Raw genomic sequence first — 14748 nt, forward strand, 5'->3', positions numbered from 1 at the left:
AGTAAAACTGATGTGAACATCGTGAAAATTTTAATTCCATAGAAGTAGTGGACTCTGGATGTTTTATGCATTAAGTTAGCAGATTTTCGGTAATTCATAATTTATCCTAATTTATAAATTAGAATACAAACAGAAAAAATACAATGGAAGTTTTAATAGTATATAGATAAAGATTAAAAAAGTGAAAGTTCCCTACTGAAGCTGGTTTTTCAGCACAGATGGAAGGCTGCAAAAAGTGGCTTCAGAGGCAAGTTTTTGACAGAATGTAAGTTATCAAAATGTGCATTTGTTAAGGAATAGCTTCACAACAAATGGTACATAAAGTTACCAAGGGTAAAGTCTTTTTTAAGAAGAAAGTGCATTGAAATAAGCCACATCTTTTAACATGAATTCAAAATCAAGATATAATCAAAATATATTTCATTCCTGCTAATTTATAACTTTCCAGAAGAAGTCATTGTGATTACATTTACATTGTGGCAAAATACGGCTATTTTCTCATTTAAAACAACAAATCCGAGTCTTATATAGGCCCCAAAGGGAGTCTTTTCATAAAATCGAAACAAAACCATTTAGGGATGCAAAGTCTAATTGATTTATATTTTTTTGTATTTTAGATTGCATCTATTCTGGGTGAATATCAAGATTTAGATAAATGTTTCATCTTTCCTCCCAGAAACTAATTTCAACCTTAGAAACACTGTTACTGTTGAAGTAGAATGACAGTACCAAATAAATCTATAGTTGAATCTATAGGTAGTCCTTGTTCAGCAACTGCTTTGTACAGTAATCATTCACAGTTACTATGATGATGAAAAAGAAACTTTCAACTAATCCTAATGTTTACAACATTTGTAGGTCTGTAAATCATGGGAAAGATGAAGTAATATCATAAGCACTGACAATCTCACTTAGTTTTACATTATGTACTGACCAAATTGCCAGTCCCAATTGGAATAGCTAACTTGTACCTGAATTATGTCTTTTTAACCCTACCTCAAATTTGTCTCCCTTTTCTACCTTGTTCAGAACCCATTTGGTGTGCTGTGACGGGATTTAGGCATTAGAATGGACACCATGACTTAGGGAAAAAATATAGGTACATTACTCAACACATTCTTAAAACAACAAGAATAGTAATGGCACAATACTGGAAACAGAATGAAATACCGAGCGATAGGACTATTATTAAAAAAATATTAGAGTGTGCAGAACTGGACAAATTAACATATACATTGAACAACAAAGACACAAAATTTTATGAAAGCTGGAATATGTTCTATAGCTGGATAGAGAAAAGAAAGGAAACAAGGAGAGTAGAGGAAATAGGAGAAATCTGTAGAGTGTAAAAATAGTGATAGAGATAATTAGGGAATAGATAATAATAACATCTTAATGTTTGCATGTTGATTGTATTATATTAAATGTAGATACTGAAATATTGATATTAATAAGGAAATATTGTAGATTGAAAGTAAAAACTGTAAAAGAAATACAGTTTAACCGTATGAAACATGACAACAATATAGTTTACTGCAAAAATAAGATATTTAGAAGTTAAATTTTTTTCTTTTCTTTTTTTTCTATTTTTTTTGTCATTCTTTTTTTTCTCTTTTTTCGCTTTGTTTGTATGTCTGCATATACAGTATGTATTTATGTTATGTTATGTGTGTACAAGTCTAATCAATGTTTTAAATGTATTTTTAATATTTATATCCAATAAAAATATTTTTTTAAAAATAGAATGGATAGTACCAAATTGGAAAAAAATGAGAAGATGATTACCAAGATAGTGAAGAATCTAGAAACAAAGTCCTGTGAGGAATGATTGAAAGATCTGGGAATACAATATTAGCTTAGAGAAAATACAAAGGGAAAAATGGTAGCACTCTTCAAATAGTATATATTATAAATAGAAAAATAATTTTAAAGAGTTATCATACAGAATATCTCCCAGTGGGAAAGATTTATTTCTATTGCTCTAGTAAAAATGAGTTCAAAGTACAATAAAGGAGGTTCAGGAAAAACATCAGAAGGTTTGTGATTTAATTCAATCAGCGGCACAGTCTGCCACATGAAAAGGTGAGTTTCTAGATTCTAGATGACATATTTAGGATCGAAAAACTAGTTTAAATATTACATGTTAAATACTTTTGCTTCTTAGTAGCTAAATGATGTATTGTTGCAGTCAACTTTGAGTAGGGTATCATAACCAGTTTTTTCTCTCATCTCTTCTATGTTTCCTTAGGTGTTATGCTTGTAATTCTATAACTATTTACCTAGGAATAGAATTCATAGGTGTAGACCCACACAAAATTGAAAAAAGAATTAAGCTATCTAGTCTTTATATACCAATATACAAATCAAACTGAAATAAGTATCAGTGTTCCAAGCTTTTTTGCTGAAAGTATCTACAGTGATCCCCCGATTATCGCGAGGGTTCCGTTCCAAGACCCCTCGCGATAATCGATATTTCGGGATGTAGTTTTGCGGAAGTAAAAACACCATCTGCGCATGCGCGCCCCTTTTTCCATGGCCGCACATGCGCAGATGGTGGAGTTTGCGTGTGGGCGGCGGGGAAGACCCGGGGAAGACCCAGGGAAGGTTCCTTCGGCCGCCCAACAGCTGATCTGCTCCGCAGCGCGGCAGCAGCGAGGAGCCGAAGATGGGGTTTCCCCGTTGCCCAGGCAATGGGGAAACCCCATCTTCGGCTCCTTGCTGCTGCCGCGCTGCGGAGCAGATCAGCTGTTGGGCGGCCGAAGGAACCTTCCCTGTGTCTTCCCGCCGCCCAGGCAAAGGGGAAACCCCAAGATCGCTTGCCGCTTGCCCGTCACCCGCTCGCCCGGCCGCTCGCTTGCCGCTTGCCGCTTGCCCGTTCGCCCGGCTGCTCGCTTGCCGCTCGAGAGCAAGAGGGGGAGAGATAGAGAAAGAGAGAGAAGGAAAGAAAGAGATGAGAGAGGGAGGAAGAGAGTGCGAGAGAGGAAGAAGCAAGATAGAGAAAGAGAGAGAGAAAGAAAGATGAGAAAGGAAGGGAGTGACGTCATCGGATGGAAAAATCGCGATATAGCGTTTCGCAATGATTGGGATCGCGAAACTCGGGGAATCACTGTATATCAATTCACTGCAATATACAATATTACAATTTATTGTGACATTGCCAGAATTTATTTTAACCATGACTGAAAAATAAAACTTGAAATAAACATATACAGCAAGTAAGGAACATGTTTTTAATTGTTAACCAGCATGCATATAAATATTATGACTAATTATGAAGCAATTACATTCAAGATTCAGGTCTGCATTTCAATTGGAATTATTTATAGTATTATTTTCACATTGGAATACATTCAGTACCTATAACTTTAAAAATCTGAACTTTGTTTACTTTAGTGCTAATTTTTCTATACACATGGAAGAAAAATCACATCTAAATATATAATGGTAATGATTCCGAGCCTGATCCAGCATAACTTTTCTATTATTCACTTATCTAAGCTGTTCTATAATAAACATGATAATTTTACATGGTGTATCTTGTTAAAAGAAACAGCCACCACATTTGATAGTTTTACAGTTGGACTGTATCCTTAAATAATACATAATCTAGCTCACGGATCTCCAACCTTGGCAACTTTAAGACTTGGGGACTTCAACTCCCAGAATTCCTCAGCCAACTCTGGGAGTTAAAATCTACAAGTCTTAAAGTTGTCTAGGTTGGAGACCCCTGGTCTAGCTAATATACAAAACAGAACACTACTGAGGAGTGGCTAAATTCACTGTCAGGTAAATATACTACATTAATATAGATAAATACATAGCAGGATTTGTCAACAGAACTTCACAGAGGAAAATGCTTTCCTCAAATAATTTAGAATAGTCAATCTGCTATAGGAGAGAACAAATGAAATACTTTATCTGCATTGCATAAGAAAAAAGCAACTTGGACTAAGGATGAATGAATCAAAGTTGTGGAAATACAATGCCCCAAGAGGCTCTACCTAATCCTTAAAATTCTGTTCAACTATTAGAGTTTTATTTTAGGGCTAATTTATGTAAGCTGTCTGAAGTAAAATGTTTTGGCACCCTATTGTCAGTATTTCTATATTGTGTTTCATGAGAGCAAATTTTAAATACTTTCTGATATGAGCCTCTGGATTAATTCTCTTTGCTATTAAGAAAAAACATTTTATTTACTTCATGAATAGGAATATCTCTTAATGCAGGAATTGCTTCTTCTTGTGGTATTTTCTGTTTTTGATTTTTTGCATAGTGATCTGTAAAAGATTTTTAAAAATCAGAAATACATTTTTTGTTTGATGAGTTGAAATGTAGTGAGAATGCAAGAAATTATTTATTGCAGAAATATGTTAGACACGGTCTCTGACACCAAACATTTAGTTACAGTGGTTATGAAAAAGTAAATTTGTGACGATCAATGCCTGCATTTATAACCTTCACAGTGTCTGTATTTGCCATTACAGACAGTACACTATCACCATGAAAACTTTATTTTGAAAAGCCATTTATTAATTTTGTCTCTCACATTTATTATTTTTACAAATACACCAAGACAGTAAGACAGTATCTTCATCCTCCTATTTTCCCACAACAAGAACCCTGTGAAATGAGTTTGGCAGAGAGAGTGTAACTGGCCCAAAGTCACCCAGCTGGATTTCATAGCCAGGGTGGGACTTAAATTCATGGTCTTTTTCTTTCTAACCTGGGGATTAGACACTAGATCAAACTGGCTCTGTGATCTGAAACATAATGATGTAAACAATGCAACAGAAAACAGAAAACCTACATACTTGAGATACTAGCTTGCTCATTTCACAATAAAGCGTTAAGAGTACATTGCAAACAGTTCTAGGTATGTTTTTGTCCTTCTCATGCTTACCTGTTATAGTGTCTGTAGAGTTCAGTGGAGCTGTACTGATCATGTTAATACCAAAGAGGAGTACATAGCCTATTCCCACAGCAACTAAAAGATACACAGGCAATGCAGTAGCCCAGAATCTAGGAAGCAGAAACAACACTTGAAATAGTGCTTCGTAAATATGAGAAAATGCAAAAAACCAACTATTATTATTATTTATTATTATTATTTATTAGATTTGTATGTCGCCCCTCTCCGAGGACATATTGAAGCATAGTAGAAAAAGAAAAGAATTAGCAACATGATAAGGAAACGGAATGATTTGTTTTGGACGAAAGTCTAAAATCCCAGGGCTCTTTAATTCAAAATTCTAAGAATGTAGAAAGTTTAGTTAGAACTGTATAAGTAGTACACTTTGGACAGAGATTATTTTTTCCATCAAAGGACTAAAAAAGAGCCCCTAAACACAAAGTTACAGATGACTGTATATATCTTTGGATTGTTACATATAAATATATAAAAAACCAATGTAAATCATATTATGATCTCTAGAACTTGTATATTTCAGCTAAAACTTAAGGGATGATCTTACTATGATCTACCTTTACAATCAGGGATGCCAGTCCCAATAAAAGAAAATATATGTAGCTCAGGGTTGAACAGTGAAGTCCCTGGTTCTCCATGTGTATGGTTATTACCTAGTCTTGTAATAAAACATCTGCAAGTAAATAACCAAGCTCAGAGAACTGAAGGTTCTACACCAATCTTGTTTCAAAGACCAATGCTCTGGCATTTATTTGTGACCATATGCTTCTATTTTTAATATCATAGACAAGACAACAGTGTGTGTTTTGTCATCTGTTCTCCTTTTCAGGCTCACAATCCCTACCTGTTTGGTTTTTAGTTTCATAATTTTACTCATATTTAAAAGCCACATTCAACATCATATATGTTTTTAAATCTCACATAAGTCCTGAATCAGGAGTGGGGCAAGTATCTTTACATTCAGCTGGAAATATTATAGTAAATTATATGGAAGATTCTTCTGAAACAGCAGAGATTATTTTTATTCAAGGTTATACTGCTATCCTTAACTTATGACCACATTTGAGAGCAATATTTCAGTTGCTAAATAAGACAGTTGTTAAGTGAGTTTTACTCCATTTTACAACCTTTCTTGTTAAAATTGTTAAGTGAATCATTGCAGTTGTTAAGTTATTAACATGGTTGTTAAATAAATCTGGCTTTCCCATTGACTAAAAGGTCACAAAGGGTGATCAAATCACCCCAGGATACTGCAACTGTCTTAAATATGAATATGTTGCCAAGTGTCTGAATTTTGATCACGTGACCAGATGGTGCAATGTCATAAGTGTAAAAAATGTCATGTCACTTTTTTCAGTGACATTGCAACTTCAAACGGTCACTAGATGAACTGTTATAAGTTGAGGATTACCTGCATTGTTAATATATATATCGTATTTGTAAAATCATTCAGTAAATTCAATAGGAAAATATTTAATGAATGTGTTATTAGGAACTTACTTTTGAGGCCAGTATGTTAAGCCCAATGAGAACAGCCAGGATTCAGGTATGTAGGCCCACACAATGTACAGAACTGCATATATCCATATATAGAGATATAGAATGCAGACAAAAAGTAAAAAAAATTACATATAGTAGTGAATTATATACACAAAGAAGACAAGCATATAATGTAAGAATCATTTTAATAATCATACTCATAATTGGTTTGAGGGAGGTAAGTTAGCAACTTTTCAGTAGAATTTTTAACAGCCATGAATAAGAGTTAAGATTAAAGATTTAATTGGATTTGTATGCCGCCCCTCTCCAAGGACTCGGGGCGGCTCACAGCATGTACAAAAAACAGAGAAACAGTAATAACAATCCGATTAATAGAGTTAATTTAGTTTAAACTATGATATGATATAGGGAGTCAGCATTTCTAGTCATTGGTGGATATTTTGCATTGATATTCATTAGAAAATAGCTATTCGTGTTCATAGCTACAATTACATGAAAATAAATAATATGCATGTATGTGTGCATCCAACTTCGGAGAAAGAATTCAGTCTTTTTACCATATAAAAGCTAAGTCAATTTGGGAATCAGCTTCTATTCATTTAAGTATACATCAATTTGACCAAGTAAGCCTAAATTTTAGCCCAGAACTGTATATGAGGAAACTGCATAATTTTATCACTTCAGGGTTTTCTTATTTTAAAATATTATTGCTACTCTGTAACTTTTTTCTGTGAAGGCGCAGGACACCCTAACAAGTTTTATATTAAAAATCTATAATACTTTTTATAAACTAACCCAGAATGTATTCAGAATGACTTAGGATAATTCCCCTTGAAACACATCCAAGGCCACTGGAATACCCTTGGTCAGGCTAAAATGCAGTAAGATAAGAAAGACATCCATGTATATATATATATGGCGAAAATACTGGAGGACAAGATAAGATAGTTATTACTATGGAGAGGATGATCATGCTGACACTTTAGAATAAAATAATGTAGAAAATGAATAACAGAATAAAGAGGGAGTGAGGCAGGATTATTAGGCGTGGTATGTATTGAGTAGAAAGTATACTGCTCTCAAAAATAAAGGGAACACTCTAAGAACACATCCTAGATCTGAATGAATGAAATATTCTAATTGAATATTCTAATTGACTAGAAGTTTGATTTATTTGGAGTTATATTGTGTTGTTTAAGTGTTCCCTTTATTTTTTTGAGCAGTGTATAAAATGTATGGATTGTAAAATGTGCTGTTGCTCTCTTTGTGCTCAATCCACCTTGAGAGGAGACTTGAAGGCTGCCTTTGTAAATGTGTTTTCTTTTCAATAAATCTTTGAATTGTGAACCAGACCTGTCCCTGTATTGTGAGTATTACATAATTGGCAAATTTATTTCATATATATATGTCAGTATTATTGTTATATAGTTATTTTCTATAAATATTGTGGATATTGTGGCGCAGCAGGTAGAGTGCTATATTGCAGGCCACTGAAGCTGACTGTAGATCTGTAGGTCAGCGGTTCAAATCTCATCACCGGCTCAAGGTTGACTCAGCCTTCCATCCTTCCGAGGTGGGTAAACTGAGGACCCAGATTGTGGGGGCAATATGCTGGCTCTGTTAAAAAGTGCTATTGCTAACATGTTGTAAGCCGCCCTGAGTCTAAGGAGAAGGGCGGCGTAAAAATGGAATAAATAAATAAATAAATAAATAAATACTTGATCCCTCCCAGCCCCAAGCCTCAGCTAGGTTAAGAACTGCTTCCTCTACATCCACTTGAACTCCTTCACCTGCCTATCTCTTCCCCAAATCTCTGCCAGCCTACCTACTGCACCACTACTACGTTGCTAGGACCTTCTTTCATGCAAGCCCAAGAAACAATCCATACATTTTAAACAGTGCAGCCAATACTTCAGCCAGGATTTCTCTTATCGCCCAGGGCCTCCATTTATGACCCACCCAGAGCCTTTCATGAAACATGCCTAGCATGTGAAAAAAGACCCTGTATGTGGCAAAAGAGAAGCCTCAGCTGTATCAGTGCAAAACAAGGCCTCAACTGGTACAGTGGTGAACTGGGTGCAGCTGCAAGTAGGCAGATGGCCAAAAGATCATCATCAAGGCAGGTGTGCAAAGCGGGCCCAAATGTTGTCTATGTGACCACAGCAGAGTTACGGTGTCCTGAACTTCAAGGACTGGGTGTAAATCCCTTCATTCAGTGCTGTAGTAACTGAACAGTTGCTGAATGAATAGACGTTAAAGCATGAACTATCTGAAATCAAGGTCTTTTAATTAAACAAAAATACATATAAGATTTTCTGTCTGCCATCTAACATGCCATTTGACCATTGGGATCTTCTCCATCTTTAATTAGAAGCAATTAATTCAATATCATTTATTCTCATGTGCAGCAACTTCAGAACTATGACTCTTGGTTTCGGTTTGGGTATCACATGCAACATTGCACTTTAACTCTCTGAAACTTTACAAACGTTCAAATGCAGCATAGGCAATATTGAAAAGACAACAATGAAATGCAACAGCCAACATACATATATTATCTTGCTTGTGATGTAATTTGAGATATATTGTATCACAAGATTCAAACTATTGGGTTTAAATGGTTTACTTACTAAAGGCAAATTGGGAGCCCAAGTAAAGAACAAAGCCATATATAGCTCTTTCAGGCAATGGGGCCGGTGAATTTTCAACCATGCTGATACCTTTATTTTATTTAAAAGAAAAGGGAAAATAATTAGTTTATGTTAACCTAACTATGGTTATCAACAATTTTATTTCTATGTGGCCAAATAAATGAAATTATGGTATTCACACAAAACAACATGGATACTAATCTCCTTTTAATATTCTAGTTAGGATATGCATATTTCAAATTTCAAAGCACACTCCATCAGATATTTGGAAATTAGCTTTATGTGTAGCAACATGTAAGACAACTGGCTGCAAATTCAAGTAATTTATAATGGATAATCATAAGTAATTTACTATTTTCAATATCCAATAGATCAGCTATTTTTAATGTTTGTTTTCTGGCAACTACAGTTTCAATTTATCAGTGGCTCAACATTATTTTTTTAATTTTAAATAATGGTCTGAATTCTAAGAGGTTTTTTTTAAACATCAAATAAGAGGTCACACATAACACAATGCAATAAACTGTTCTTACTGAGATGAATGGCCAGCAAATAATGAATACAAAGTCCTTTCTATCTTTTTATTCAAAGCTTACCTTTACTCTTAAATCCTATCCAATAGCAAGAGAACTGTGACTGAGTGAAGAAAATTGTTCTTATGTTTAAGATGCCAACCTTGTGCTTATTCTAAGTCCTAAAAATCTTTAAAAACAAAACAAAAACAAATCTGCTATAAATGTCATGATAGTTAAACAATGAAGTTTAGAATAAAGATTTCCAAAACAAACATCAAAGCGCTCATAGACAATCTTACAAAAGATTCATTAGAATCTTTTTTATTGGCCAAGTATGATTGGACATACAAGGAATTTGTCTTTTGTGCATATGCTCTCAGTGTACATAAAGGAAAATGTACATGAGGTACAACAGTTAATGATTGTTCCAAAAGTTCTCCCCTCCTCTTACATTTAACTGAATCTTTAAAACTATGGATGACTTCTTCACAGAAGTACAAAGAGGAAGACCTTTTCTGCTATAATAGCAATACCATTTAAACTTATATACCATTCCACATTGCTTTACAGCACTCTCTGAGCGGTTTACAAATGTCACTATATTGTCTCCAATAATCTGGTTCCTCATTTCGACTTCAGAAGAATGGAAGGCTGAGTCATATCTCCAAAACATCTGTAAGGCATCAAGTTGGAGAGAGATACCTTATGAAACTATGGTCAAATGATATTTATTTGCATTCATTTAGAAGAAATAAAACCTGTGAAGGAAAGTCTCACAATGCTATGAAATTTTAATTTTCTGGAAAGCTTAAAATTATTTATATGGCTTTCCAAAAATATTAAGGTAGATAAAGACACTTCCTTATATGTAACATAAGAGAATTTAAAATTCAAACCCCAGTTCAAAAGCATTATTTAACCATATTTATCAAGCTTACATGCTTCTAAAAGCCATTTTGCAACTGTCCTCCACCCTGCCAATGTTTCATGCCCAAAATGACAGCAATTGCAATGACAACTCAGGTAGTGTTTTTCCTTTGAACTGCCTTCCATTGAGGACCTGTATACTGCACGAATCAAAAAGAGGGTGGTGAAAGTATTTACTGCCCCCTCACACCTTGGACACAAATTGACAACTAGACACAAGAACAGTTTTTTCCCTAACGCCATCACTCTACTAAACAGTTCCCTCAACACTGTCAAACATTTTACTAAGTCTGCACTACTATTACTACTAGTTTTTTCTCATCATTCCTATCACCCATTTCTTCCACTTATGACTGTAACTTGTTGCTTGTATCCTAAGATTTTTTATTAATATTGTTTCTTCATTGCTTATTTGACTCCCATGACAATCATTAAGTGTTGTACCACATGATTCTTGACAAATCTATATTTTCTTTTATGTACACTGAGAGCTTATGCACCAAGACAAATCCCTTGTGTGTCTAAGCACACTTTACCAATAAAAAATTCTATTCTATTCTATTCTTCTCCAGTATGTTGCTTGCTAACCTCAGCTTTTTGCCTTTTTCTCCTGTTATCTCCACTATCAATGCTACTATCGGCAGTAATCATAACACAAGACAATGATAATTTATAATGGAATATGTCCAAAATGTACTGTATTTAGTTATTTCTTTATTAAAACCTTTCCGTATCGCCGCTATGTTTAACATTTATACAACAGCAAAAGTAAAATTATTACTGCATCACCTTTAATATAGGAATTACAAACGCAACGTAGGGGTCCACTGTCCATACCAAAACTATCCAAAGAAGATATATGGAAAGGTTTGAACTGGGAAAAATCCGATTTAGAAAACTTTTCGCAGGTCATCCGATTAAGTGAAAAAAAATAACTTCCCCACCTCCTGTACGCGGACCACAAGATGACAGGACCAGTGGTCCACATACAGCTTTCTATTAAAAAACGCCGCTTTTCTCTATGGCGGAAGTTGCGAAGTTCCGGAATGACGTCGGCAGTCCGAAAAGCGCAAGGTTCTGCCTCCTCTTTTGAAAGCCTATTTGCAGCGAGGGACCAATGAGGAGGCAAAGTAAATCGGAAGCGTGTTTAGAGGGTGGTGACGTGGTGAGGCGGTGGTTGTTCCATTCGGGGAAAGAACAAGGCGGCACGAAGGGAAGAGCGACTAGGAGTCGCGCGAAGCTTTGCCCATCAGCCCGGTGAGAGGAAATGTCCGTGCATTGGGCTTTGATTAAACTTGGTGGCCGTTCAGCCTTCTCCGTGGCTCAGTTCCGGGTTCCCTCCGCCCGCGACCCGCCTTCAGCCAGTACATGAATAATGATACAGTACTGTATTTATTTACGGGCTTTATTTGGTGTACAAATTCTGGCTGGGAATCGCTGTAGGCAGCCTGGCATTTTCCTAAGGCGTTGATTATTGCCAGATAACCCAGCCTGCAAAACTCCTGTGCTGATGAATCAGGGTGTCCAGCAAACCTGGAAAACAGGGAAATCTGGGAAATATCAGGGAATTTTATTTATTTTTATTTGTTTTGTCTAGTACATAATGTAGTTATGTGAAGATGTAATAATATTAATATACATGAATAAAAGATTAGAACAACATTAGAAATAATAGTATTCTTATGCATGATGCTAGTAAAACATAAAGAGACAATAGGACAGGGGACGGAAGGCACACTGGTGCACTTATGCATGCCCCTTACTGACCTCTTAGGAATCTGGAGAGGTCAACAGTGGACAGTCTAAGGGTAAAATTTTGGGGTTATCAGGGAATTATTATTGGAATTATCAGGGACTTTGTGAAAAAAATGGAATAAATCAGGGAAAGCGTGTTTGGAGGGTGGTGAGGCAGTGACTGTATTGTGTTAAACTGTATTAAAATGTTTAAAAGTCAGGGGAAAATCATGTTTAAAAAATCCGGATTGCGCTGCCTGGCAGTCAAGCAAAAATGAGCGTAACTGGCAACAACTTGCTTCCTCAGCTACCAATATTTCTTCATGGCTTAGGTGTTTGGTATGATGTCATCTACGACCATGACTAAACTAGATCGCAAGTTACAGGGAAATATCAGGGAATTTCAAAATGCTTTCCCCCTGGACACCCTGTGAATGCTCTAGTGCAGGCAGCTCATCTAAGATGTGGGAAGGCTCCCTATTATTTTTTTTAAGGGCAGCCACTTCTGTTCTTCCCTCTTCACATTATTCTCTGCTGATATTATCTCTAGCAACCGCAGAAGACTTCCTGCTGGATCAGCTTCCAAGTGAGCTGCCTTTTTTGGGGGCTCCCAGGTTCCCTTCGATGACCTGACAGCGTTCTGAGGGGCCCCAGTTATGATTCGAGGAATAAGAGGAATAAGGTAAACCCAAAGATTATGTGTAAGAACTAGTGCTTTTGAGCTTGCTCATAGAGGAAATCAATTTATGGATAAGAGCAATGAATTGGCCAAGTGTAAAAATGGTGCCTGTTTTTTCAGGATATTTTGTTTTTGAATTTTAAAAAACATGAGATAACTTTCAGAGCTAGCTAATCAGTTGGTCAAATGGCAAATAAAATTGAAAGTAAAAGCATTGACCTTACAGGGTTATTTTACAAATATATAGTATATATATTTGGAATACTGTGTTGACACTACAGTTAAAAAAGGGCCCCAAACTGTTTCCATTGGAGAATGTGTGTAAGTCTACAAGTTGGAAAAGTGTAAGTGAAAGAGAATATAATTGAGCTGTAATATTATACAAAGCAAGGAGAAAATCTAAATGAAAAAAAAACCTCCTTTAGGGCTTTAGGACTAGAAGTCATTCAACAATACTGATTGGAAAAAGATTTGGTACAATTCTTTGTATAGATCACATTTAATTTGTCACTGTTTTAGGTTGAAGGAAGCAAGTTTCCAAATATCATTTGCAGGGAGCAGTGGTGGGAAAAGAGAATGTAATTGTTTCTTGCACCCAAATACTACATGGCATCTGGCCACTGTGAAGCAAAATACTGGAATAAAATTGTCCTTATCCTGATCCAATTTGTATTGTAACAAATTGTTCTGTATTTGTTTTGTAACAAATTGTTTTTCTTTTGACTAAAATCATTAAAACATTTGTAGGTAATTAACATTTTTGTTAAATCAATTTAAAAATGATTTTTACATTTTAAAGGTCATGGAGTGTGGACAATCCTACTTTGGAAGAGCTCAAGTACCTGTCACTTTTGAGGGTAAACGTAAGGCCATGTTGTCATTTGGTAAGTACTTAAAATTAAAAATTACATCTGTGTGCATGTACTATTGGTTGAAATTTCTATTAAGTGATAGTAGCACAGTGGTTAGATTGCAATATTGCAGGCTAATTCTTCTGACAGCTGACTGCCAGCAGCTTGGTAGTTTGAGTCTCACCAGATCAAGGTTGATTCAGTCTTCCATTCTTCTGAGGTCAGTAAAATGAGGACCTACCTTGTTAGGGGCAATATGCTAACTCTGTAAATTGCTTAGAGACAACTGTAAAACACTGTGCAGCATGTTGGAAGAAATGTCCATCTGGGTTCAGTTCCAAGTGGGAAAAAAGACACTGGAAACATTCAGGCTGCAGATGTTTTAATGTCTTGGAACTCCTGGGTGAAAACCCCTTTTTCACCCGGGGGGGGGGGGGTGTCACATGATTCAAGGTGAAGGGGAAAAAGGCAGAGATGCTGAGAGTCCCTTGGTTTTTTGTCCTATCTTGGGCCCTGCGCCCCAGCCTCCCGCTCCTGTGCAAGAAATGCACTCTGATTGGCTGTCAAACTGCAAGGGCAACTCTGCAGGGGAATTCTGTAGGCTATCCTGAGTCCATGTTTGCTTGCTCTTTGCTGGCTGATGCATTCTTCCCAGGTGCCATGTGGTGAGATGGATAGAGGGCTAATCATACCGTGTCCTAAGGGTGAAGCTCTCAATCCCATAACTCTGGAGCTTGAGTACGAGGCAGGGAGCTGAAGGAAGCTGCTTTGTTCTTATGAACATGTTTCTCCTTTTTTCATCCAGGAAAAATATAATATTTGGCCTTTTTAATATTTCCCAGAATACTTCATTCTTCTCAGAGAGGGCGGGGTGCTAGCTTCCTTCAGAGACAGGGCGGCATACAAATCTAATAAATTATTATTATTATTATTATTATTATTATTATTATATTTTGTTATTATTATT

At 35.9% G+C, this 14748-nt stretch overlaps 2 protein-coding genes across 10 annotated transcripts in view; one reads left to right on the forward strand and one right to left on the reverse strand.

Moving 5' to 3' along the window:
- Positions 1-3129: 3129 nt before the first annotated feature.
- Positions 3130-11625, reverse strand: PIGP (phosphatidylinositol glycan anchor biosynthesis class P). Of its 4 annotated transcripts, none has more exons than XM_070750413.1 (6): positions 11307-11625; positions 9672-9777; positions 9055-9144; positions 6425-6497; positions 4901-5019; positions 3130-4277 (listed from the first exon to the last, which is right to left on the reverse strand). In XM_070750413.1, the coding sequence occupies exons 3-6, from the start codon at positions 9134-9136 to the stop codon at positions 4159-4161; spliced, it is 393 nt and encodes a 130-aa protein (XP_070606514.1). In that variant the 5' UTR covers positions 9137-9144; positions 9672-9777; positions 11307-11625; the 3' UTR covers positions 3130-4158. The 4 variants fall into 4 exon arrangements, with proteins under 4 accessions (XP_070606514.1, XP_070606515.1, XP_070606516.1 ...); XM_070750414.1 differs by having other exon boundaries at positions 11462-11581; XM_070750415.1 differs by having other exon boundaries at positions 9672-9711; positions 11307-11540.
- A 35-nt stretch (positions 11626-11660) lies between these two features.
- TTC3 (tetratricopeptide repeat domain 3) overlaps positions 11661-14748 on the forward strand; it is a 99433-nt gene continuing 96345 nt past the window's right edge. For all 6 annotated transcript variants that reach the window (XM_070750405.1, XM_070750409.1, XM_070750410.1 and 3 more), the window contains exons 1-3: positions 11661-11774; positions 12802-12933; positions 13730-13814. In XM_070750405.1, coding sequence (XP_070606506.1) covers positions 12908-12933; positions 13730-13814 — 111 coding nt within the window. In that variant the 5' untranslated portion in view covers positions 11661-11774; positions 12802-12907. The remainder of the gene's footprint in view (positions 11775-12801; positions 12934-13729; positions 13815-14748) is intronic.

This window comes from Erythrolamprus reginae, chromosome 4, assembly GCF_031021105.1.
Source record: "Erythrolamprus reginae isolate rEryReg1 chromosome 4, rEryReg1.hap1, whole genome shotgun sequence".
Lineage (NCBI taxonomy): Eukaryota > Metazoa > Chordata > Lepidosauria > Squamata > Dipsadidae > Erythrolamprus > Erythrolamprus reginae.